The 26,616-nt window shown below is 46.9% G+C and overlaps 1 protein-coding gene across 14 annotated transcripts in view; it reads left to right on the forward strand.

Moving 5' to 3' along the window:
- The first annotated feature begins 1,749 nt into the window (after positions 1-1,749).
- LOC118234006 (protein O-mannosyl-transferase TMTC2-like) overlaps positions 1,750-26,616 on the forward strand; it is a 30,767-nt gene continuing 5,900 nt past the window's right edge. For 2 of the 14 annotated variants that reach the window (XM_035430238.1, XM_035430239.1), the window contains exons 1-15: positions 1,759-2,237; positions 6,689-7,295; positions 7,552-8,437; positions 9,452-9,566; positions 9,856-9,941; positions 10,173-10,357; positions 11,043-11,121; positions 11,582-11,703; positions 15,798-15,879; positions 16,273-16,387; positions 17,069-17,132; positions 18,201-20,474; positions 20,773-20,845; positions 21,236-21,331; positions 24,259-24,340. In XM_035430238.1, the coding sequence (XP_035286129.1) occupies positions 2,155-2,237; positions 6,689-7,295; positions 7,552-8,437; positions 9,452-9,566; positions 9,856-9,941; positions 10,173-10,357; positions 11,043-11,121; positions 11,582-11,703; positions 15,798-15,879; positions 16,273-16,387; positions 17,069-17,132; positions 18,201-18,380 (2,604 nt within the window). In that variant the 5' untranslated portion in view covers positions 1,759-2,154 and the 3' untranslated portion in view covers positions 18,381-20,474; positions 20,773-20,845; positions 21,236-21,331; positions 24,259-24,340. Of the gene's footprint in view, positions 2,238-4,091; positions 4,148-6,688; positions 7,296-7,551; positions 8,438-9,451; positions 9,567-9,855; positions 9,942-10,172; positions 10,383-11,042; positions 11,122-11,581; positions 11,704-15,797; positions 15,880-16,272; positions 16,715-17,068; positions 17,134-18,200; positions 20,475-20,772; positions 20,846-21,235; positions 21,332-24,258; positions 25,093-26,616 lie in introns of those variants that run through there. The other 12 variants (XM_035430242.1, XM_035430237.1, XM_035430251.1 and 9 more) reach the window with 12 other exon arrangements.

Genomic DNA, 26,616 nt, shown 5'->3' on the forward strand with positions numbered 1-26,616 from the left:
CCGCGATGTTACGGAACCCTCGCCTTAAACGGAGCGAGCGAATGTTCCAAAAACAAACATTCCTAAATCTTGTTTCCTTACTGTTTCCCCCCCTTATGGTCCGCTACCATCAGGAGAAACCTTGCTGCAAGTCATATTTCGTGACAATTTCATGAAACGCATCTTTGAGTTCTCTGCCACATCCTGTGACTCTGGACTGTAAAGGACAATTTGCTGTTCCCTCGTCACATTCCGACTGTTCTCTCCTGATGTGGCCCTTCTGGACAGCACATCAGAAATTCTCCTTACTGCCCTAAGAAACCAGTTTCTCTTCAGTTTCCTGGGGATTAGTCCATTCGGTTTTGTTATTAGTTTAATTCCCACACATAGAGGGCTCTTAATGGATTCAGCAGTGATGCGGCACATTAATCTGTTTTTATCTGTATCAGTCCTAAATACTGCACATTAAATATTCTCATCACTGAAAACTCAATAGATCCAAGAGTTTTCAGACATTAAACGCCTTTATAAATTAGTGTGTTTCTGATAAGGGGTGGTAATAATGGGAGTGGAAGAATTAATGATTGTTGTGTAATTTTATTATTTTATTCAGAATTGCTCTGTTAACATGTGCATGTGTGTGTACGCACACACACGTGTGTGTGTGAGAGCAAGAGTGAGTAGGAGTGTGTGTGTGGGGTGGAATCAGGATTTGGTTTATGATGCATGTGCGTAGTTTCTGAGGAACACCCATCCCCAGAAACCCACCTATCCCAAATTAAGCACTCCAAGATGTTATTCTCTATTCTATGTTTGCTGGAAACAGCTCATTCTGTGCTGCTGGTGTGTCATTTCCTGTCATTTGCCCCCCCCCCCCCTTAATGCAAACTCTCTGGCCAGTGCCTCTTCACTCTGTGCGCCAGTAAACGGGCGTGGCCACTTCCTGTAAGCCACTGGAGAGGGCAGAGGGCACGGGAAGCAGGCCGAGATGTTGCTGAAGCAGAAAACATCTGCAAGTTGTTTTAAAATAGACACCCGCCCCCTCACCGAGCCATTCCCCTGTCAGCATCAGAAATCCTTACATGCCCTGTCACTTATCTTTAAAAGAAGAAATGTCATTTCTCCATTTTAGAAGCCAGCAGCATGACTTCATGATCATTAGCATGAGACCTTTGCCTTTGTATTGTCGGGCACTTATTAGTGGGAGTCTGAATTGTCGAAGCGTTTGTACTTGCCTAAATGAGTGGTTGCTCCGCTATGGGGTATCTGGGGAGTGTTCATATGGAAGCACCTGTGTGTTTTTATGAGTTAACTGAGCGATCTGGTCTTATGGTCCATCTTTTCAACATCCCGCCAGTTTAATGAATGTGCTGTGGCTCAGTCTCACCAGAGCAGGAAGACACCTTATAAAGCGCATTAAGCCTTACAAACATACAGGACCCATGGCAAGCGAGGCAAAGCAACCGCAGCAATGTGGAAAATACATTAGCTCTGCTTTGGGCTGTTTGCACATCCTGAATATGTTCTATAATTATGAATTCAGCAAGAGCAATTCGTGATTAAGTGGAGTTCATAATATATCGCCATTGTCAAGTAACATGCATTAATGCAAAAACAGCCAAGTATTACAAGCCTTTCTACACTACACACAAAAGCATTCTCAAGAGAACAGATTGTTGTTTTCGGATGTTGTGGAAGTTCTGTGTGACACTTGTCAAGGCGGTGTACGTCGGTAATGCTCGGCACGTGTGCTTTTGGTGAATGTAGAGCTGCGCATGTGCGTAGCGTGGATATAAAAAACATTACGCGGAACAGTACGCGTGCGCACGGACCCGTGTTCCACACGCCGCACTATTGCTTTGATTATGAAGTGGCCAGGATGCCTGAGAATTATCCGAAAGCGGAGCGTCCTCATTGCGGTCGCCTGCTTTGGGATTTCTAGTCATTTTTACCTATTTTTGTCGGATCAGCGTGTTTCGACACACTCAAATGGGTTAGGTGAGCGAGGCTTCAACACCGATTATAGATTTTCGCCGTGCTGCGAAAATGGGCAGTTAGGATTTATTTAATCAGACACCTAGGCAATGAAGAGGAAATAACATTTATACTGGACCAGATTTCAGTATCCTCGTCCGTAGTTTTTTTTTTTTTTTTTTTAAACTTTATTTTTGCGAGATGATCGCAGAGTTGGTCTGTAGTGTCGTGGCTCTGGTCCTGTACGTCAACACACTGGGCGCTGGTTTCTGCTACGATGACAGGTACTAAAACATCTTAATTTGGGCTACCGGCAGTTCCAGACTTTCGTTCCAGTATCGCAACAATTACGGAGTTTTTTAGTTCGCGGGAACAGTTGAAATAAAGATTTATGAAGAGAACTCAACAGTACTGGACTATAGTTTGGAATTCGTTCTGGTTTCGGACAGGGGGGTTGAATTCTGCGCTGACTCGCGGCCCGGTCAGTGCGCTGCTAAGCTGTTCCTCTATTAAAATGTCTGGGTGAAACTAACATCTTATAGGTATGAGGACACATCATCCATAGCGCTTATAAAATTAAGCCTTTTACTTTTCCATAGCTTGGTTTATAAAACGTAGAACATCAATACTTAAAATGTTTCTTATTTTTAACAGACTGCAGAAGTTCTGTAAGTGTTACTTTCTCTTGAAAGTAGGCTATAGGCTATGCAATGCCCCGGCGCAGCGTTGTGCTGTTGCTGTAGGCAATTTTCATTTCGTTTAAATTTCTCTCATTCTGGTTTAGTTGAACTGAAACACAAAGTGCTATACACATAGCCTATTATTGCTGTTCCTACAGTATAGTGCTATACAGTGTTACTCATTAGCCTGTGTGGATAATGTTGAGTCTACAGTCCTTAAGATGTCATAAATGCCAGTAGTTTGTAGTTGCGCAGCTGAAAAGAAGTACTTTGATTTTTAGCAGGGGAGCCCTTGGGGTTGTGTTACAGAGTTACTGTTGTAAGTAGTTTTTCCTGCTTTGCAATTATACTGTCTGTTTATATTGCGTTTATCTGAACACTGCTGAACTTTGCGACTAATTTCATAAGAAAGGTGTTTCAGGAAAGAGATGGATGGAAGAGGTCCGAGAGAATAGACAGAGTGGAAGTGCTACTCTGGGACATTCAGGGGTGTTTGTGTTTTTTCGGGATGTTCTCAAGCCCTGTGTTCCACAGGCTGCTGTGTGCCTCTGTGTTCCACAGGCTGCTGTGTGTTTCTGCAAAAGCACAGGCTCTGCCCTCTGGAACACCTCACTGGTGAAACAAGCTCCTCCGCTTTTATTGGACGAGAAACCATTGTAATGTTGGCATCTCAAGTTCACACAGATTTCAGTTTTTGCATTTTGAAGCTTCTGTGTCTCTCTGATTGTAAAACTTATCTCTAAGAGTTTGTGGAGCATTAAAACTTAGCCAGTGAAAAGTTTGAGGAAGTAAGGAAGCTATAAGGTAAATAGTGTGGGACTGGACCTGCTTTCACCTGTTTCAGTGAGCTGGTGTGAGCTCTAAGAGGCAGTGAGCTGGCGTGAGCTCTAATAGAGGCAGTGAGCTGGCGTGAGCTCTAATAGAGACCGTGAGCTGGCGTGAGCTCTAATAGAGGCAGTGAGCTGGCGTGAGCTCTAATAGAGGCAGTGAGCTGGCGTGAGCTCTAATAGAGGCAGTGAGCTGGCGTGAGCTCTAATAGAGGCAGTGAGCTGGCGTGAGCTCTAATAGAGGCAGTGAGCTGGCGTGAGCTCTAATAGAGGCAGTGAGCTGGCGTGAGCTCTAATAGAGGCAGTGAGCTGGCGTGAGCTCTAATAGAGGCAGTGAGCTGGCGTGAGCTCTAATAGAGGCAGTGAGCTGGCGTGCGCTCTAATAGAGGCAGTGAGCTGGCGTGAGCTCTAATAGAGGCAGTGAGCTGGTGTGAGCTCTAATAGAGACAGTGAGCACTGAGCTTGCTGCAGCAGAGCAGCAGTTCTTTGTGTGGAATGTGGCCTCTCCGGATGGTTCTGTGTTTTACAATCAGAGGTTTGTTCTTAAATGAGTCACGTCTCATTTCTGTGGCAGCTGCTGGGTAATTCTTGTCTGTAGGAAGAGACTGTGCAGGGAGATCAACACAAGGGAGAACATGGACTCCTGCTAACACTCTCACTGTTCTCTGAGAACAGGTGTGTTTACAGGTGTGTGCTACCCCCTCTGCTACGCGGCTGTGCTTTGTCAGTCTTTAACATCAAACTTTGCTGACAGGAACATTTTATTCCTGCTCTGTATTGGGCTCACTCTTGAATTTGAAAGTGATGCTTTGCTGCAGAAGCAGAAGGTTTGTGGAAAGAACTGAAATCTCTACTGGATGATGTCCTTATAGTTAGAGGCTGAGAAGGAAGATCAAAAAAATCAAATGTATTTATTTTGTTTAGGGCTTTTTACAGTGAACTGCCACAAAAACACTTTACAGGCTAACTGGAAAGGGCTAACTGGGCAAAAACCAGACGTGAACCCCCAAAAAGCTGGCAAGTGTAGCTTAAAAGAGTAAAAGGTTTTTAGAATCTCTCCCTCACTCTAAGAGTCCAGGCAGGAGGAGGTTCTGCCCCTGTAGGGGTCTAAAGCCGCGTTTCCACCAAAATTACCCGGAACTTTCAGTCCCAGGAACTACTTTACCAGGAACTAAAAGGTTCCTTCAGCCAATGGTTGTCTGCGTTTCCACCGGGGTCTAAAGTACCGCGAAGATTAGGCAAATTAGCTCACTGACGTTGTCGTCGGTCCATCTGTCATATGATTTCTTCTGTAACCCCACACTACCACCGAAGTAGCCTACATTATTTTCTAATAACCGGGACAGCCCGGAGGGGTTTATTCCACTTATATACAACGGGTTACCAACAATATGGTTACTTTTGTATTTATTGATTTTCATATATCCTCTCAAACACATTCATTAACAGCAGAAAACATGCACACGTTGTAAACAATTTGCTGTTTTATTACTTTCTCGTCGTCAATTCCATATAGGCTAATCGCAAAATGACAAGAATAGAACGAAAACTCGGACTTGCGTGAAAATGTAAATTAGCAGTGGTACAGCCACCGTTTGCTTTCCTTCGAAGTTACTGCTAGCCGAGCAGCGAAGTGTGCCCTCCAGATGCGAACCATGCACCATAAATGAGTCCATAGTCTTCCTGGTCTTTTCGTGGAATTGAAAAATGGCAGTAAAATTGAGTAAAATTACGGCAGTCTGAAAAAGCTAAAGGGAAGATTACTAGAATTAACCTGTTATTTTACCCGGATAAAAAGTGCGGAAGGTGATTTCCAGTTTGCTTGTACTGTATCACCAATGTTAATTATGCAGAACTACCGCATACCTCACATAACTGTATCAAACGTTTTGAGTCAATTACAACGGGCTAACAAAGAAAATCCGGAAGAAAATATTCAGCAACCGAATTAATCCGTTTGAATGTTTTGGTAGCCTACGTAATATGCTGTCCCAGCACGAATGCTTAGCATTTTATAAAACGAATACTAAAGCAAGAAAAGAACAGAAGAGCACACGTTATAATTCCAAGACGTTGACAGGCTATAACCAAAAGTAGGCTACTGCGCCGCATAACATACAAGTTTGATTTGAAGTTATTATGAAAATAAATTGGTTTGCCGCTGCATATTTTCAAACATGGCGGGTAATGGCGGAAAATAAATACAACACAAATGCTACGAGTACTCGACCAATCAGAAATGTTCAGCGCTGAAAGCTCCACCCAAAAGGTTCCTGTACTTTCGGAAAGTACTACCCCCCGAGCAGGAACGTTTTGGGGGGTAAAACAAAGCCCCCAGAACTAAATTTAGACCCTAGTTCCTGCGGTGGAAACGCACTGAGTTCCTCAAAAGGTTCCTAGTTCCGGGGTATAGTTCCTGCGGTGGAAACGCGGCTTAACACACCTTCCCTAAATGGGACAGGGGCTTTTGTTGAGGTGGGGCAGGGTGAGGGGTAGTGTTGGCTCTGTTCAGTGGGGTGTGATAATGGACCACACACAATTCTCTCTCTCTTTTGCTCTCTCTCATGATCTTTTTCCCTCCTGCCCTTTCTCAGTTAATTTTTAGTGCTGACTGAGAAACAAAAAGGCCTTTGTTCTTCCCCAGTACTACAAATGAGAGTAATTTCACAATAAAAAAAGCAAAAACAAAAACTGAGCAAATTGGGTAACGTCATGTATCAACAATTAAATAGAAGAAAAGTTTGTTTTGCAGGTCCCCCGTGTTGCATTAAATAGAATAAGGTGTTAGAAAGTAAAAAATGTCTTTACTGCTAAAATATGACACTTTGGCATAGGCTGCTGTCTATCCTGTTGTTTATGTGTATGTGTACTTGCATTAGTGCCTTTTTTTCTTTCTGAAAGAAATTTGGCCAAGGGAGGTGCCTGCTGTCCTGTGTGTGTGCTGCCCTCCCTGTGTGTGTGCTGTACGCCTTCTCTTACATTTGGTTCATTTTTCTGGTTATGTTTTTCGTCAAATAGGACTGGGTGAAACGGCCTAAAATTTACATGGTTGAGAGTTTTACTTCACTTTTGGTTGTTTGGCTTGGTTATTAATTACATCATCTCTCCCGGTTTTATTTGTCTGTGACTCTGCCTTGCCTTGTCCTTACTACCTATGTTTTCCCCGCTCTCTCTGTGACTCTGCCTTGCCCTGTCCTCACTTCCTGTGCTTTCTGCTCTCTGCTGCAGTCGTGCCATCAGATCCAACCAGGACCTGCTCCCGGAGACCCCCTGGATCAACATCTTCTACGACGACTTCTGGGGCACGCTGCTGACGCACAGCGGCAGCCACAAGTCGTACCGGCCGCTGTGCACGCTGTCCTTTCGGCTGAACCACGCGCTGGGCGGGCTGGAGCCCTGGGGGTACCACCTGGTCAACGTGAGCCTGCACGCGGGCGTGACCGGGCTGTTCGCCCGCCTGTCCCGCCTGCTCCTGGGGGGCGGGCGCTGGGCGCTGGCCGCCGGGCTGCTCTTCGCCTCGCACCCCGTGCACACTGAGGCGGTGGCGGGCGTGGTGGGGCGGGCCGACCTGGGGGCGGGGCTCTTCTTCCTGCTGTCTCTGCTGTGCTATGCGCGGCACTGTGCCTTCAGGCCTGGCCCCTCCACCAGCCCCGCCCCCGCCCCCGGCCCCAGTCCCGCCCGCTGCTGGGCATGGCTCCTGGCCAGCCTGTTGCTGGCTGCCTGCAGCATGCTGTGGAAGGAGCAGGGCATGACTGTGCTGGGTGTGGCCACCGCCTACGACTTCTTCATCTGCCACAGGCTCCGCCTCCGACCGCTCATCCACCTGCTGCGCGAGGTTAGTAACACACTCAAACTACTGAGGACCAGTCAACTGACACTCAGCAAACAGGTTAGTAACACACTCAAACTACTGAGGATCAGTCAACTGTCACAACAAACCGCATATCAAACGAATAGATAACATGCGTAATTGCACACACACACACACACATGCAGATGCACACACACAAACACAAACACAGTGGCTTTGCAGGGATCTTTATGCGAGAAGTGAATTTGTGAGCAGGGTCTGATGGTGGGTTCTGTTGCAGGGGAGGAGCTGCAGGGTCATGCTGAGTTTGAGCTTGTTGGCCACTTGGGGCACTGTTCTCCTGGCGCTTCGGCTGTACTGGATGGGGAACAAACCGCCCAGCTTCTCCAGTTCTGACAACCCGGCGGCAGACTCGCCAAGCCTCCTCACCCGGACGCTCACCTTCCTGTACCTGCCCGCCGCCAACCTGTGGCTGCTCCTGTGTCCCAGCACGCTGAGCTTTGATTGGTCCATGGACGCCCTGCCGCTCCTGAACACGCTCTCTGATTGGAGGAACTTGCACACAGCTGCCTTCTGTGCTGGGCTGCTGCTTCTGGCCCACTTTGGCCTGCGCAGTCCGGTTCAGTTCTGCCAAGATGCCAATGGCAGCACCCTCGTCACCGAAGGCCACATAGCTAACGGCAACACCCACATAGCTGACAGCAACGCATGCATCACCAACGGCAACACCCACATCGTCGACGGGAAACCCAGCTCCAAGGGGCACAGCTGCCACCCGGAGCCTAGAGACGAAGCCAGCAAGGCCCACTGGTGCCCGGCAGGGGCAGCGGGCAGGACTGCCCGGCCCAGCGCGGAGGGCGTGGTGGCGTTCTCCCTGGCACTGCTGGTGCTGCCCTTCCTGCCCGCCTCTAACCTGCTGTTCTACGTGGGCTTTGTGATGGCAGAGCGGGTGCTGTACCTCCCCAGCATGGGCTTCTGCCTGCTGCTGGCCCTGGGGCTGCGCTCTCTGTGTGCCCGCCTTGGCACCCTGGCCGCCCGCTCCGCCCTGCTCTGCTGCACCTCCGCTCTGCTCTTCCTGTTCGGGGCCAAGACTGTCCTCCGGAACCAAGACTGGCACAGTGAGGAGGCGCTCTACAGGTCGGGGATCGCTGTCAACCCTGCCAAAGGTAATCCTCCCACTGCCTTCCGCGTAGCTGCTGAGTCCCCCAATGACTCAATATATAACCCCCATACCTGCATAATAGCCCCCGTAGCGCTCATAACCCACATAAATCCATCATAACCCTAATAGATCTATCATAACCCCCATACCTGCATAATAAACCCCACAGCGCCATCATAACCCACATAAATCCATCATAACCCTAATAGATCCATCATAACCCCCCATACCTGCATAATAAACCCCACAGCGCTATCATAACCCACATAAATCCATCATAACCCTAATAGATCCATCTTAACCCCCATACCGGCATAATAAACCCTGTAGCGCCTTCATAACCCACATAAATCCATCATAACCCTAATAGATCCATCATAACCCCCATACCTGCATAATAACCCCCGTAGCGCTCATAACCCACATAAATCCATCATAACCCTAATAGATCCATCATAACCCCCATACCTGCATAATAACCCCCGTAGCGCTCATAACCCACATAAATCCATCATAACCCTAATAGATCCATCATAACCCCCATACCTGCATAATAACCCCCGTAGCGCTATCATAACCCACATAAATCCATCATAACCCTAATAGATCCATCATAACCCCCATACCTGCAAAATAACCCCTGTAGCGCCTTCCTAACCCACATAAATCCATCATAACCCTAATAGATCCATCATAACCCCCATACCTGCAAAATAACCCCTGTAGCGCCTTCATAACCCACATAAATCCATCATAACCATCTTAACTCCATCATTAACCTGATAACTTCAGCATAACTTCCACAACTCCATCATAAACACCATGAATCCACATTGACCACCAGAACTTCTATTCTAACCCAGTGACCCACTTTCAGTATTTCTTTAGCTGTCTCATGCATTCTGTATTAATATATTTATTACAGCATGTGTGCTTTAATTTGTGGATGAGAAACTGAGAGTGGCAGCGTTAGTGCAGCGTTAGTAAAACATGCTGATTAACTCTGCATGTGGCCCAGCGTGGGGCAACCTGGGAAATGTCCTGAAGGACCAGGGCAAGATGGCGGAGGCAGAGAGGGCCTACAGGAACGCACTGTACTACCGCAGCAACATGGCCGACATGCTGTACAACCTGTGAGTATGTGTGCCCCCCCACACCCCCATGCTTTACAACCTGTGAGCATGTGTGCCCCCCCACCCCCCCCATGCTCCAGCTCCTGCAGGTCAGCCTTCCTCTCTGAGCAATCCTGCTTTCATGGCATTAACCATGACAGGTAAACCTTAGAGTCGGCGATGTTTGATTTGAGCACGTTCGCTGCATTGTGTCCCTTCATCTGGCCATCTGTCACTCAAATGAGGGGGGACCTCCATGGCTCTGACTGAGTCTCCTTCTGCCCCCTCCCTCCCACCCCCCATTTTGCAGGGGTCTGCTGCTACAGGAAAGACAGCAGTTCTCGGAGGCACTGCAGTACTACACACTGGCCATCGGGAGCAGACCCACACTGGCCTGTAAGTACCACTGATGCATCCTGGCTCAGTCTTAATGACAGGACTGACTTAGTACTAACTCCAGCGTAAAATATGGGTTTAAAGACAGGACTGGCTGTGTGCTAACTCCAGGCTCCCGATTTGAAATATTACTGTTGAATGTGAATTGAGAAAGCTGTCTGATACAGACTGTGTATGCGTGTTCCGGCAGTATGAGTTGATGTTGAGTGAATCCTTCTCCTCTCCCTGCAGCTGCGTACCTGAACACAGGGATCATCCTGATGAATCAGGGCCACCTGGACGAGGCCAAGCGCACCTTCCTCATCTGCGCCAACATTCCTGATGAAAACCTGAGGGACCCCCACGCCCACAGGAGCTCTGTGACCAGCTGCCTCTACAACCTGGGAAAACTGCTGCACGAGCAGGGCCACCAGGAGGTGGGTAGAGCAGAGCCATCTGGAGGTGGGTAGAGCTAGGTCACTGGGAGGTGGGTAGAGCTGGGCCATCAGGAGGTGGGTAGAGCTGGGCCATCAGGAGGTGGGTAGAGCTGGGCCATCAGGAGGTGGGTAGAGCAGAGCCATCAGGAGGTGAGTAGAGCTGGGCCACCAGGAGGTGGGTAGAGCTGGACCACCAGGAGGTGGGTAGAGCTGGACCACCAGGAGGTGGGTAGGACTGGGCCACCAGGAGGTGGGTAGGACTGGGCCACCAGGAGGTGGGTAGGACTGAGCCACCAGGAGGTGGGTAGGACTGGGCCACCAGGAGGTGGGTAGAGCTGGTGTAAAATACAGGGCACAGAGCTGGTGTGAGATACTGGGCACAGAGCTGGTCTGAGATACAGGGCACAGAGCACAGAGCTGGTGTGAGATACAGGGCACAGACCTGGTGTGAGATACAGGGCACAGAGCTGGTCTGAGATACAGGGCACAGAGCTGGTGTAAGATACAGGGCACAGAGCTGGTCTGAGATACAGAGCTGGTTTGTGGAGGAGTCTTTGGGGCAGGGATTGATTGAAGGTAACTGTGCCATGTGCTAATGTCAGGCTCTCTGATTGGCCGATTTCCCAGAGTGAGTTTAATATCTGTGTCTCTCGTCTTTTCCATTGTGCTTGTTCTGTGCACACAGGAGGCCATCGCTGTCTTCAAAGAGGCAGTGCAGAAAATGCCCCACCAGTTCGCCCCTCAGAGTCTCTACAACATGATGGGTGAGTCTGGGCTGCGTTAGTCTGTCATTATGGTAAATGATAAATGGACTGCATTTATATAGTGCTTTTATCCAAAGCGCTTTACAATTGATGCCTCTCATTCACCGATTCACACACACACTCACACACCAACGGTGAAAGCCTGCCATGAAAGTTACCAATCAGCTTGTTGAGGGCAATTAGGGGTTAGGTGTCTTGCTCAGGGCGGGGGATCGAACCGGCAACCCTCCGACTACCAGACAACCGCTCTTACCTCCTGAGCTATGTCGCCCTATTATCACCTTTTGCTCTGATGTTGGCATGTAAATGCAGACATTTCTCAAAGTGGGGAAGACTGCTGAACAGAAGACTACAACTCACCTGCCTCACATTGTTCTCAGACAAATTTGCTGCAGATAGATGGGTCTGCACTTCTGTGTAACTCTTCATTTGCTGTAAAATCGGTTCAATCGATTGGCAGGAGAGGCCTACATGGGACTGAACAGGCTGCAGTTGGCTGAGCACTGGTACCAGGAGTCCCTGAGAGCCAAACCGGACCACATCCCCGCCCACCTGACCTACGCAAAGCTCCTGGCCATCAGGGTTAGTCTTCCTCTTCCTCATCCCGGGAGCCCTCAAGGCAGAAGGACCCAAATTACATTACATTACAGGCATTTGGCAGACGCTCTTATCCAGAGCGACATACAACAAAGTGTATAACCAAAACCAGGAACAAGTGTGTTGAAATCCCTAGAGGGAAGTACAGTTCCAAGTGCAGGGAACGACCGCGTAGTTTAACTTGGACCCTGTAGGTTCATCTGATTAACACAACAAAAACAGCAACAAAGCAGTCAAAGCAAATAAAACAAGCAATAGTTGAGTAGACATAAGTGCAATAACGAAGTCAACTAAGATAAACAGCTTACCTAGCTACAACCCTAAGATGACATAGTCAGTTAGAGACTACAGGGAGGTAGGGAGGGATGGGGAGAGGTGCAGCCTGAAGAGGTGAGTCTTCAGTCGTCGCTTGAAGTGGGTCAGTGTCTCAGTTGTTCTGACCTCCACGGGGAGGTCATTCCACCATCGTGGGGCCAGAACAGACAGGAGACGTGTTCGGGAAGCGCAGGTGCGAAGAGGGGGAGGTGCCAGGCGTCCTGAGGTAGCAGAACGGAGGGGTCTGGCTGGCATGTAGGGTTTGAATATCTTGTGGATGTATGCTGGGGCTGATCCCTTGACTGCCTGGTATGCTAGGACCAATGTTTTAAATTTGATGCGAGCTATAACAGGCAGCCAGTGGAGGGTAGTGAGCAGGGGAGTGACGTGGGAGTGGCTGGGGAGGTTGAAGACCAGACGAGCTGCAACATTCTGAATGAGTTGCAGGGGTCTGATGGCAGATGCCGGTAGTCCAGCCAGAAGAGAGTTGCAGTAGTCCAGGCGGGATAGTACCATTGCTTGGACCAGGAGCTGGGTTGAGTAGGTGGTGAGAGAGGGGCGGATTCTCCGGATGTTATACAGGAAAAATCTGCATGCCCGGCTTACTGCTGCAATGTTCTTGGAGAGGGACAACCTGTTGTCCGTCACCACTCCGAGATTCTTGGCACAGGGTGATGTCACTAAGGTGTCCCCTAGGGAAATGGAAAAATCGAGGAGGGGAGAGGTTAGAGCAGGAATGAAGATTAGCTTTGTCTTTCCCGGGTTGAGCTTCAGGTGGTGATTGTCCATCCAGCTCTGGATGTCCCTCAGGCAGGCGGAGATGCGGGCAGGGACCTGTGTGTCCGATGGGGAGAAGGAGAGAAAGAGTTGTCGTCGGCAGAGCAGTGATAGGACAAGCCATAGGCAGAGATTACAGGGCCAAGGGATCTGGTGTATAAGGAGAAGAGAAGGGGACCGAGGACTGAGCCCTAGGGAACTCCGGTGGCGAGGGGACGGGGTGGTGTGATACCTTACCCACCCAGGCAGCCTGGAAGGAACAGTCGGAGAGGTAAGACTCAATCCAGTCAAGGACTGTGCCGCAGATCCCTGTTGCTGCCAGGGAGGACAGGAGGATGGAGTGCTCCACAGTGTCGAATGCAGCGGAGAGGTCTAGAAGAATCAGGACAGAGGAGAGGGAGGCTGCTCGTGCGGCATGGAGTGACTCACTGACCGAGAGAAGTGCAGTCTCTGTCAAGTGGCCAGGCCTGAAGCCAGACTGGTGGGGGTCAAGCAGGTTTTTCTGAGAGAAGAAAGCAGAGAGTTGGTTAGATGCAGCACGTTCAAGTGTTTTGGATAGAAAAGGGAGGAGAGATACCGGGCGGTAGTTCTGAATGACTGAAGGATCTAGTGTGGGCTTCTTCAGCAGCAGGGTGATGTGGGCCCTCTTGAAGGATGAGGGGAAACATCCAGAAGATAGGGAGGAGTTCACGAGGGAGGTGACAAATGGGAGGATGTCTGGTGTGATTGCCTGGAGGAGAGATGAGGGGATAGGGTCGAAGGCGCAGGTGGCAGGGCGGTGGGCGAGCAGGAGCTGGGAAACTTCAGAGTCTGTGAGGAGAGAAAATTTGGAGAAACGGCGCGGAGGGGGCAAAGGAGCTGCGGATGTCTGCGATCTTTTCGTCAAAGAATGCTGCAAAGTCATCTGCAGTGAAGGAAGACTGGGGTGGAGGAAGTGGCATGCTGAGGAGAGAGGAGAAAATAGAGAACAGTTGATGAGGGTTAGAAATGGAGTTATGAATTTTAGTTTGATAGAATTTTGCCTTGGTGGCAGTGACAGCAGATGAAAACTCTGTCAGGAGAGACTGAAAGGTCAGATGGGTCCCTGGATTTGCCCCACTTCCTCTCAGCAGCGCGGAGGCTGGCCCTGGAGGTGCGTAGGATGTCAGACATCCATGGACTAGGAGAGGATGAGCATGCTGGCCTAGGGACAAGAGGATATAGGGAGTCGAGTGCTGAGGAGAGAGATGAAGTTAGGGTGGAGGATGCAGAGTTAGTGGGGAGCTTGGAAAATGATTGAAGAGGGGGGAGGGAAGCAGTCACTCTGGGAGCGAGAGAAGAGGGTGAGAGGGAGCGGAGGTTATGGCAGACAGTGACAGTGGGGGTGGGAGGGGGAGAGGGAGGATGGGGAGCGAGGGGGAGGGAGAAGGCGATGAAGTGATGGTCAGACGTATGCAGGGGGGGTAACCGTGAGATTGGAGCTGGAGCCGTTCCTCAGGAAGATCTGGTCTAGGAGGTTGCCTGCTTTGTGGGTTGGGGGAGAGTGTTGTAGGGAGAGGTCGAAGGAGTGGAGTAGTGGTAGGAAGGCAGCAGACTGGGAGGCCTCTAGGTGGAAGTTAAAATCTCCCAGGAGGATCAGCGGGGTGCCGTCCTCAGGGAAGGCGCTGAGCAAGGTGTCTAGTTCATCCAGGAAGCTTCCCAGGGGCCCCAGGGGACGATAAATAACAACAATATAGAGGTTAGTAGGGTAGGTGATAGAGACAGGATGGAATTCAAAAGTGGATATAGACAGGTCAGGGAGGGGGAGAACAGAGAATTTCCAAGTGGGGGAGATCAGTAGACCAGTACCACCACCACGGCCAGATCGCCGGGGGGTGTGGGAGAAGGAGTAGGAGGACGAGAGGGCAGCAAGAGTGGCAGAGTTGTCTGGATTGATCCAGGTCTCTGTGAGGGCAAGGAACTGCAGGGATAGGAGGGAGGCATAGGCGGAAATGAAGTCCGCCTCATCAATCTTTTGTTTGTTTGTTATGTTAGTGTATCTGGCAGGATTGTTTTTGTATGATTAGGTGTGATTCCAGTGCTAGTTTGTACTTGGTAGGATTCTTGCTCGCTGAACAAGCTTACTCTACAGGGTTGGAGTCCTGATCGATGTGGTCACTTCTGGCACTACGATCCTTACTTTACTCTAGTGTTTCTTTTGCGCCTCTACATCATGAAACCTATGCACTTGTTGTACGTCGCTCTGGATAAGAGCGTCTGCTAAATGCCTATAATGTAATGTAAATGTAATGTTCGGCCATAGTAACCGTTTACTCGCAGTCGCAACGCTAGCAGAGACCAGAAAAAAACAGTACGCCACACACACAAGTGAGTTGAAGAGTGAGCCTGTTGCATTAGCTCTGCCTACCCTCTCTGGCGGACCAACCACTGCTGGGTGATGGAAAACACGTCACTAACTGTGCGCTGCCTGTGATTTTTCCCAGGAATGTCGCCACAGACACCCAGTACATAATCATAAATTAATATAATAATAGGCTCAATCACTATTGTTACCCAATTCGGCGATAGATAGTGACTTAACAGGCATTTATTTCAATTTAAATCTTTGAGATTATTAAAGTTTGCTTGCAGTGAGTGAGAGGTTTTATTATTCAAACTGCTGATTTATGATTAACAGAAGAATTCATGATTCATTTGATGGTCTAGCAGCGAGGCACTCTCTGTCGGTGGACACATGAAATCTGATCTAAAATATTTTGTTGACAGACCCGGTCAGCTTAAATATATCAGGGTTTTTGAATGTGTTCTGGTTCTCTGGGATGCACGCTGTTGTCCTTGTTATTGATTTGTTGAAGCTGCTTGTGCCCTGTTGTGTTGCCACAGGAAATCCCTTTTATGAAGGAGAAATTAATGGATTGTTGCAATGTGTACCCTTTATTAATAAATGCTCATTCCTCTCTGTTAATAAAAGCTCTTCATCTCTATTAATAAAAGCTCTCCATCACTAGGGACGTAAACTAGAAGCTGAGCGGTATTTTCTGAAGGCCATTGATCTGGACCCCGGAAAAGGAAGTACTTACATGCATTATGGTGAGTGCGCTTCTGTTGCTCTCCTCCATGTGCAGTCAGTGTTTCCACAGTCTGCTAACGTGGCAAAAGCAGGAGAGACCTGCGGCCTTTCAGCTGGAGCACCCAAACCCCCCCCCCCCCCCACGCTGTTTAGTTCACCTCACAGGTATTCAGGTCATCTGGGTTGAACAATGCAAATATGAACATCTTACCAAAGCATGCAGTTCGGGAAACGTGTACAGACCTGTTTTAATTTACATTTGCTTTTGATACCCTGTAACGATAGATGGAGTTGTGCGTAATGTACATCCCACACCTACCTCGCGCCCATACCCAGCCCCCGCCCTTCCCTCTCTCTCCCCTCCCCTCCCCTCCCGTCACTCTCTCTCTTTTCTCTCCTTCCCTCTCTCTCAGGGCAGTTCTTGATGGAAGAGTCCCATTTGGTGGAGGCAGCTAAGATGGCTGAGAGGGCTGCACAACTGGAGATTGGCCAGTTTGACGTGGTGTTTAACTCCGCCCACATGCTCAGGTCTGTTTAACTCTGCCCACATGCTCAGGTCTGTTTAACTCTGCCCACATGCTCAGGTCTGTTTAACTTCGCCCACATGCTCAGGTCTGTTTAACTCCGCCCACATGCTCAGGTCTGTTTAACTCTGCCCACATGCTCAGGTCTGTTTAACTCTGCCCACATGCTCAGGTCTGTTTAACTCTGCCCACATGCTCAGGTCTGTTTAACTCTGCCCACATGCTCAGGTCTGTTTAACTCTGCCCACATGCTCAGGTGCATGCAATGACTGCTTTAACATGTGACCCATAGACATGACCAGGTGCTGAGTATCTTCTCAGCTGACTAAGGGTTTGTATCTCAGTGTAGCCTCTGCAGTTCTGTAGCTCTGTAGGTCTGTAGCTCTGTAGTTCTGTAGGTCTGTAGCTCTATGGTTCTGTAGCTCTGTAGCTGTAGCTCTGTATCCTCTGTAGTTCTGTAGGTCTGTAATTCTTTAGCTCTGTAATGCTGTAGCTCTGTAGCTCTGCAGCTCAGTAGCTCTGTAATTCTGTAGCTCAGTAGCTCTGTATCCTCTGTAGCTCTGTAGCTCTGTAGTTCTGTCTGTGTGTAAGTCTGTGGACAGTAGTCCAGGAAGCACTGCTAAGGTGTGTTTCTGCTGAGGGCTCATTCTGGGGTCAGTAACATCCTGCTCTTCCTGCTTTACAGGCAAGCCGGATTCAACAGCGCCGCTGAGAAGTACTACGAGCTAGCAGCCAACCAGAGGCCCAATGTGAGTCCCAGCCAATCAGCTTGCTCTACTTCAGCATGTGACCCTGCTCACTCACAGGAACCAGCCTTCTAAAAAGACATTAAAAGTACAAACATGTCAACTGTTTCCTTTCAAACACTGTTACAGAAATAAACGGTTGCATTCCGAACACTTACATTCACAACATGTACATTCTCCATTTTCTCCCCAATTTAGTCGTTACACCAATTCCGCCTTGTGAATCATGGCCCTGGTCGATGCGCTATCCTCAGTTAGTCTGGGGAGGGTGTAGACTACCACATGCCTCCTCCAATACATGTGGAGTCGCCAGCCGCTTATTTTCACCTGACAGCGAGGAGTTTCACTGGGCAACATGTACATTCTAACCCCATTACATTACATCACTTCTGCATTCCAACACTGTTGCATTTACAATGCTTACATTCTAACACTGTTAGAATCACAGCTTCATGCAGACTTGATTTTGAGCTCTAGAGTTTTGTGACTCTTGTTACTCTGATTTAAACCAGTGGGAAGAACTGTTTATTTTAGCCTCCAACAACTCCGTGATTTTCTAAATGAGCAGGTATGGAAGCAGTTATGACTGTTGCTCAGCTCTTTGGTAAAGCTTCGTATGGAACACTGTCTTACTGTGGCTTTCTGATGCATGTGTCCGCGCCATGTTGCCTTTCACACAGAAAGGTCATAGAGTAATGTTGGTACCAGTCAGGTGGGAAATTCAGAGTTAGAGTAGTGGTACTTTTCATATTCTAGTGAAATTAGCCACAACAGACAAAGGAACCAGACCTGTTCCCGGCTTTTTAAAATGCTCTGCGTTAAGCTTTGCCCTCAGAGTTAAGGACACCGTGGTGTGGCTGTGAGGCGTTCATGCCTCAGCCTGTCTCTAAGGCACAGAGGCACAGTGGGTGGGGCAGTCATGGGAACGGTTTCTGTGTGTAACTGTGTGTGTGTGTGTGTGTGTCCATGTGAAACTGTTTGTGTGTAACTGTGTGTGTGTGTGTCTGTGTATAACTGTGTGCGTGTGTCTGAATGTGAAACTGTTTGTGTATAACTGTGTGTGTGTTTCAGGACCCAGCAGCTCTGATGAACTTGGGGGCCATACTGCACCTGAATGGGAAGCTGCAGCAGGCAGAGGCCAGTTACCTGCAAGCTCTCCAGCTCAAACCTGATGATGTCATCACCCAGTCCAACCTACGTAAGCTCCGGAACGTCATGGAGAAGCAGGGCCTGAAGACAGCCAAGCCATGACCCCCACGACCCTGTGACCCCCCACCATGGGCCAATCACAGCACTGCTTTCCCCTTCACTGTGAGCAGCAAGGGTTTTTATTGGGGGGGTGGGATGTTCCCCGCTCTGCGCTGATCAGAGCACAGCTGGGAGCATCACTGAAGATATCTGGTACCCTGTAGCCTTGGCAACAGTAACCCAGGGAACCCCTGGCTGACCAAGTGGAGGAGGGCTACAGATGATTGCTGCTCGCAGAGAGGAAGACTGAGGGCTGAACGGTGTTTACATGCTCTTGCCAGTGTTGCCGTGGTTGTGCTCATTGGCAGAGATGATCAGGACTGAGCCTAGCTTGGACCACAGTGCACAAACTCAGTGCCACTTGAATATGCTTTGCATATGTCTCTTTCATGAAAAACAGAACTGGTGATTGAAACAGAACTTAATTCTAGGTCTGTCATCTACAGACACACTCAATACTCCACCGTGCCCATGCACGCTTTCTGCCTAAATTTAATAAACATATTAAGCAGGTTTTTTAAATGATTGTTCTCAAAATGTTTTTCACTGCTCTCTCGGTTTTAAGTATATTAGTCTGTGTGATTAAAAAAAAAGAAAAGAAAAATACAGAATACAGTCAGGTGTTGTTATTGTTGGGGTGATTTAAGTTAAATAATTGCCAAAGCTGAAATTAATACATTTAATGAACAGACAAGGGCCGGTGTGTGTGCATTTTACAGTCTTTGTTCTGCAGTGTTAGTTAGGGTTAGGGTTTTACTGTCTACTATTACTGTCAGAAAAAGTTTCAGCATCACAGGAACTTCATCTCAACCCCTTCTGTTGAAAAGAAGACATTTTTGGGACTGTTCACGGTGCTACAACAGACAGAGGATGAGATCACTGAAATAAAAGCAAAGAAAAGGAGAAGAATGTGGTTTAAACCTTCACATTTTGCATCCAGTTTCTTCACAGTGAGAAGGTTGTGGGTCAAATACCTGCTGGGGCCTTGTAGAGATAGTATGTTCTCCCTGTGTCGTGAACAGTTGTAACAGTTGTAAACGACTGGTATGCAACTGTTATACTCAATAGTTGGCGAGTGGGCAGATTCAGAGACTGTCCTGTCTATTAGCGCTGTCCTATGGGCCACCGTGAGAATACACGATGACTGTATGTCTATTAGCGCCCTCCTATGGGTGATTGTGAGAATACACTATAAACACAATGACTGTAATTCTTTTAGCGCCCTCCTGTGGGAGATTGGGAGAATACACTATGTACAGAAACAGTCCATTAAAGCGGAGAAATCTAGCTGGAAGGCAAGCCCAATGCCCTATTGTACAGACAGGTGCAAACAGAATTTAAGCAGTGGTAACCGAAGCCCGTTGGTTCCCAAACCTCTCCTGGGGTACCCCCAGCCGGATCGAGGTACTTTATGTATTTCATCTCACCAGATGTCACGAATCAAGGGCTCAATTAGTAACAGAACTTTCTTTGTAATAACATCTCCATGGTACCACGATAAGAGATGCATAGTAACATTGCTGTAAAAGTTTGTAAATGTTTGTAAGAAACCTCGGTAAAAAGTGTTAAGGTCAAATGGCACTAGCAGAGCCCTTCTTGTGGAAACAAATGTCCGCTATCCAATTACAACGTTTGCTTGGGAAAAGAATGAAGGATGACATGAAGTTTATCGTTATAGTTCGAGGTTATCAAAATTGCAGACTACAAAAAATACCAAATAAAATAGAAAAGCCATCCAAAGATTATAATGACTGCAAGTGGAGCATCGAATGTTAGCGAACGTATGCATGTATTTTTCCCATTACATTGAATCCCAATGTCGATCCAGCCAATAGGGGCAGTATTTTTCCGGTTACTGAAGTACTGCGGACCTGCCGCCAACCAACAAAGAAGAGACCCTGATATTCCGGGTTTGAAACCCCTTCTTTATTTTCCCATGATTCTCCAGTACAGTTTGCTGTGTTTGTTTCGGGTACTCTGCGCATTTTGTACAATCTTTTATTGAAATAAAAAATGTCACTACTTTTGTTTGCTGCCTTTTTTAGAGCTATGCCGACTAAAGGTCATTTGCAGTCTGTCCAAGTTTTTGCACGTAAAGTGAGTATTAATGCTTTTATTTCTTCCACGGCGGGTTTCCGGGTAGCTAACGGTAGCGAGCGTTAGATGCAGTTTCTTGGTATTTACGAGTTTTCTCTCAAATTTTGGCGGTTTCGAAACAGGTGTAATGTTTTTGGAATGAAATGTATGGTTAGGGCGAATCTAACGAACTGGTTTCCAAATATTACGTTTTAAAACTCTTGTATTAAACTAATGCTTTTTAATTATGCTGGTTTTGTATTTGTATCTGTTGAATGTTACTTGTTTGAATTGCTGAAAACGCTGTTGCTCATTGCAGGAGGGGCAATGGTCTCATCGAAGTGAATGGCAGACCGTTGGAGATGATTGAACCGAGCACCGTGCAGTACAAGGTATTCAGCGTTACTTTTTACTTCAAACTACCAGTACTTGAATTACAGCCAGGAACCTTATCTTTGTGTGCAGTTGTTGAAAATGCTGTGTGATTGGCTCCCCCTGTGTTGTGTAAGTGTACAGTGTGGTTGTCTCTCCCTGTGTTGTGTAAGTGTACAGTGTGGTTGGCTCTTCCTGTGTAAGTGTACAGTGTGATTGGCTCTCCCTGTGTTGTGTAAGTGCACAGTGTGGTTGTCTCTCCCTGTGTTGTGTAAGTGCACAGTGTGGTTGTCTCTCCCTGTGTTGTGTAAGTACAGTGTGGTTGGCTCTTCCTGTGTAAGTGTACAGTGTGATTGGCTCTCCCTGTGTTGTGTAAGTGTACAGTCTGATTATTCCTGTGTTGCTCTCAGCTCCTGAAGTCCGTCCTGCTCCTGGGAAAAGAGTGATTTGCGGGAGTGGACATCCCAGTCCGGTGAAGGGGGGAGGAGGCATGGCCCAAATCTACCGTAAATATTGCTGCTGATTTTAAAGGGAACTTGCCACACTTTTTTCAGTCTCTACCTTCTTTCTGGTTATAATCTGTATTATATTCAAAAGCTTCAATTCTTTTATTAGTTTTAAAGTGTACCCTTTTTAAATTCTGGCATGCTCTGCCATATCAGACTTCAAATTTGGCATAGTTCAATTTCCATAAAGAAATTCACCCAAATGACCTACATATATCACGGATTATGACTCTGCAGTTGAACTCTGGGAGCTTGAGGCAGGGGCAACACAGAAATGGCTGTGCGCTTTCAAGATCAGGATATAGGCTAGGCCTATTACTCATACGAGTAAGGATTATGGAGCTTTTAATTGTAGAGATAATGACAGATGAGAGCATGAATGTGGATGTGGATGTGCTTTGAAGCAGGGAACAGGAGAGGAGTTTTCCTGCATCTGTGTCATGAGTAATTTGTTTTGATTCTAGGAGCACTACCTTAGGAAGCAGGGTTTTTCATACTCTGGGATTTTGTCATTGCTGGAATGAGAAATATATTTAATGTTTTTGGGTAACTTTGAGTAACTGAGTGCCTCGGTGTCTGTGCTTTCCAGTAATGCACACATTCAGAAGGACTCTGTTGCATGCAGCTACAATTTCACTGAATGAACATGTCATATAGGCCTACACCATTTTAAAGAAGAATCTTGCCCCCTAGGAGAACTTTGTCAATGTGGTCCAGGGTGTGGCTGTTGCAAGCTCTATATTGTATTGTAGGTGTCTGTCAGAATTATTGCTTTATAAAATGTGTTGATAATCGGAATGTTTGTTAATCGGAATGTTTGTTAACTGTGAATTGTTCTTGTTCCTAGGCTGTTTGGTTACCTGCATATCAGTATACGCTAAAGAATGATTTAGAGTATTTTCAGATAAAGGGACACACACAATTAAGACAGTTCTCTCTCTCTCTCTCTCTCTCTCTCTCTCTCTCTCAAATTCAATTTAAGTTAAGTTGCTTTATTGGCATGAAATACAAATGTATTTGTTGCCAAAGCATACGTATAGGCTATATAATATGTAAAATAATAATGCTAAATGTAACAATGACGGCATCAACAGAGACAGAAGTAAAGCAATAAATATATTTTGATGTGTTTTATAATTTGGTTGACTCTAATGGGCTGTTGTGAAGCAGTGCTGGTCTGAAGCTGGTTTGCATTAGTATGTGTTAATGTTAGTCTAGAGAGGTTCAAAACCAGCTGACTGAGGGGATACTTTCCTAGGCTGAGCTCTTGGGTTTGGAGTGCCAAGAATTGTAAGGAGTTTGTTGGACTCATTTTTAGATAATAAAATAAATAAATATAAAATAAAATTTTATGCCCCTTTTTGAATTTGAGAGTTGGAGATCTGCCTAATTCAGCCCTGCTTGCATTGTTAGGGGCATTTCTATGTACTTGTATGTTTTTACAGAATTCTGCATGCAGGGCATTAGCTGGATGCTTCTCCCACTTGGTGTAGTCTTGCTGACTGAGTGGACCCCATATTTTGCTTCCATATAGCATGATAGGCTGGATGACACAGTCAGAGATTTTTAAACCAGATTCTAATGGAAATGTTTATTCTGTAGAATCTCCTTTTAATCGCATAAAATGCCCTGCAGGCTTTTTCTTTTAATGCGTTCACTGCTAGGCCAAAGCTCCCTGATGCACTGATTTTTAGTCCATTTTCTCTCTCTCTCTCATTTTTTGTCATTCTTTGTCATTCTATGTCTCTCTGTGCTTCTGATGTTTAGTTATGCCTGTGAGAGCTTCAAAAAGAAACTTGGGGTTAGTCAGCCAGGAGAGTCAGGAGATAGGCCTCGCTGGTTTGACAGTCAGGAGATGGACCTCTGTTACGTCCCCTGCCTCTACTTGCCTGGGTAGTGCAGGTGGAGGTAGTTGCTTAATTACCTAATTGCCTGATTGCCTCCACCTGCCTGTGGCCAATATAAGCCAAGTAGTATGAGGCAGGGGAGATTTTGTTTTGGGGCTTTTATGTTTGTGGTTTGCGTAGAGTCTTTCTTTGAGATCTTCTTTTGGGTTTGGTTTGTGGTTTTGGGTTTGTAGTTTTTGTGAAGATCGTTTTGTTTGAACTTTGTGGGTTTTCCTTTGTTTAGTTTGTGATTACATTACATTACATTACAGGCATTTAGCAGACGCTCTTATCCAGAGCGACTTACAGAACTTTTTACATAGCACTTTACATTGTATCCATTTATACAGCTGGATATATACTGAAGCAATGCAGGTTAAGTACCTTGCTCAAGGGTACAACGGCAGTGTCCTTACCCGGGAATCGAACCTGCGACCTTTCGGTTACAAGCGCAGTTCCTTACCCATTGTGCCACACTCCGTCCTCCGTCCTGATTAGTTTGTTAGTTATTCTAATAAATGTCTGGGTCTGTGTTTTTAAATCAGTTTTTGGATTGTTGTTTTTGGGTTTGAGAGTCAGGAGATGGGCCTCCCTGGTTTGAGAGTCAGGAGATGGGCCTCCCTGGTTTGAGAGTCAGGAGATGGGCCTCCCTGGTTGCAGAGTCAGGAGATGGGCCTCCCTGGTTGCAGAGTCAGGAGATGGGCCTCCCTGGTTGCAGAGTCAGGAGATGGGCCTCCCTGGTTGCAGAGTCAGGAGATGGGCCTCCCTGGTTACAGAGTCAGGAGATGGGCCTCCCTGGTTGCAGAGTCAGGAGATGGGCCTCCCTGGTTACAGAGTCAGGAGATGGGCCTCCCTGGTTGCAGAGTCAGGAGATGGGCCTCCCTGGTTGCAGAGTCAGGAGATGGGCCTCCCTGGTTACAGAGTCAGGAGATGGGCCTCCCTGGTTACAGAGTCAGGAGATGGGCCTCCCTGGTTACAGAGTCAGGAGATGGGCCTCCCTGGTTAGAGCTGGTTTACTGACTTGCTGTGGTCTGTTTCCAGATGTAGATGAAGCCTCTAAGAAGTAGACCTGACATCCTGATCCAGTACCACGGGACCCCGCTGGTAGCCGACTCCCGCTGCTGTGAGTCCAACAGGTTTGGTGGACCTGGAGCCCGCACTTGCTACCAGAAGTCTGACCGTTAAAAATGCCGTGTTCATTTTTATATACAATAAGAATAAAAATGGGCCAAATCAGCTTCAGACACACTGTTTATACTGGTCTTTTACTGTGGTTGCTTTTTGTTTTCCAACCAGCCTTTTACTAAAGGTAGACTTAACATTCCTGATTTAGTTTTCTGTGTTAGCTGGTTTTTTTAATTCTTTTTTTTTTTTTCTATGATTCCACCTACATGTCAGAGATCTGGACCAAAAAGAGTACACATTACTTTACTTTGGCGGGAAAAAATCTATTTAATCATGCTTCACCCTGCTACAGAAGATGGTCTGTATTTATGAACCTGCAAAGTGTTTCTCTGCTTGTTTGAGTGCTACTGTGGGGATTGATGTTGAATTAAGAATGCAGTGATTGCTTGGTACTGATGTTTCCAGCCAATGGTTTTCAAACATCGGCACGTTGTTTGCAAAACACAATTGCAATACCACAATTTTAACAAGCTTCATTTTTTAAAATGTGAAAATGTGACTTTTTCTTCATGGCATGTAGCCTACAGCAATTTCTTGTCAGGATAAATAATCCCTCAGATAATGAAAAGCGCAATTAAGAAAAATTCACAGTCCGTTAAAATGCTCCTACTTGTGCTTGTAACAAAAACCAGCATGTATGAGTCGCCAGGGCCGAGATAGAAAACTATAAATAAAGTTTGATTGATTGAACCCCGGTTGTAGATTACAGTTGTCCACTGGGGGGCAGTGTTCTGCAAGTTATTCGGGGTAAGTGCTGCTGTTTAGCGCAGTTGAGAAGCACCTGGATGTCTTTAAGCAAATAGTCCTTTCCAATGCTTTTGTTCTGAGTCAATGCTTGGTGCTAATCCAAGCCTGATGAAGCTTCGAAAATAGGCAGGATACCACTTTATGACCCTTTAACGAAGTTGCTCTTTTTAATTTAATTTAATTTAATTTAATTTAATTTAATATTTAATATGAGGACGGTGTGTAGCACAGTGGGTAAGGAACTGGCCTTGTAACCGAAAGGTCGCAGGTTCGATTCCCGGGTAGGACACTGCCGTTGTGCCCTTGAGCAGTATATATCCAGCTGTATAAATGGATACAATGTAAAAATGCTATGTAAAAAAGTTGTGTAAGATGCTCTGGATAAGAGCATCTGCTAAATGCCTGTAATGTAATGTAATATAGTGTCAGTCATCTGTTTATCAGGAATGCTTTATTTAGTGCCCACGCGCCTGTCGCTGTTTGTCGAGAGAAAGCCCAGTCATAATTCATAATTGTCTTTTGATGGTAAATGGTAAATGGACTGCATTTATATAGCGCTTTTATCCAAAGCGCTTTACAATTGATGCCTCTCAGTCGCCAGAGCAGTTAGGGGTTAGGTGTCTTGCTCAAGGACACTTCGACACGCCCAGAGCGGGGTTTGAACCGGCAACCCTCCGACTGCCAGACAATCGGTCTTACCTCCTGAGCTATGTGTATAAAGGAGAAGCGCTCTTGACTGTCGTGACATGGTAAGGCACAGTTAACTTCAGATTGCAGGTGCTTGTGAAGAAGGCAGATTCTGACAGGCGCGCTGTTGCAGAGATGTTAGTTGTAAGTAATCCACCTACTGTTACAGGTAGAATTGACAAACGTAATATAGTAAAGATTTGTTAGGGTCGTCCGCGTTGATTTCTGCTGTCGCTCAACTCGAAAATGGAACTCTGACATTCCAACGCACGAGTATAGTCAAATTCCTTCATTATTTTACGCCTGGTTTCCGATTGCCCCCCCCCCCCCCAGAATTAATATAAAGCGGAACTTGAAAGCGCTGCTGCCTTGGATAGTTTTATTCTGCCAATTTATTATTTTTCAAGGTAGATTCCCGATCACGTATGCCAGAAATATGTGCGCTTAGCAAACAACTACAGCTCTGAATAATCGGCTACATTCACTACAGTAATACAGAAATGTAACTGGCAGATTACCTGAAATTAGGCAGTTTCCGGTCACCCTGAAATAAGAACTTTAAGTTTGTACTTTATATGAAAGTTGCTAACCTTTATAACCATAACAGTCGATGTGTAAAATGTATACTTTACTTCTATTACGTGTTCATTTTTTAAAGTCTTGTAATGCGTTGCAGCAACGTTTCCAATGTAAAATCTATTTGTAATGAAGTACGTGCGGGCCCTGATGGACTCGGAACTTCAAGCGCAGATAGAGCACTGAGGAGGAGGTGGCAGGCTG

The sequence above is a fragment of the Anguilla anguilla genome, chromosome 8, assembly GCF_013347855.1.
Source record: "Anguilla anguilla isolate fAngAng1 chromosome 8, fAngAng1.pri, whole genome shotgun sequence".
Lineage (NCBI taxonomy): Eukaryota > Metazoa > Chordata > Actinopteri > Anguilliformes > Anguillidae > Anguilla > Anguilla anguilla.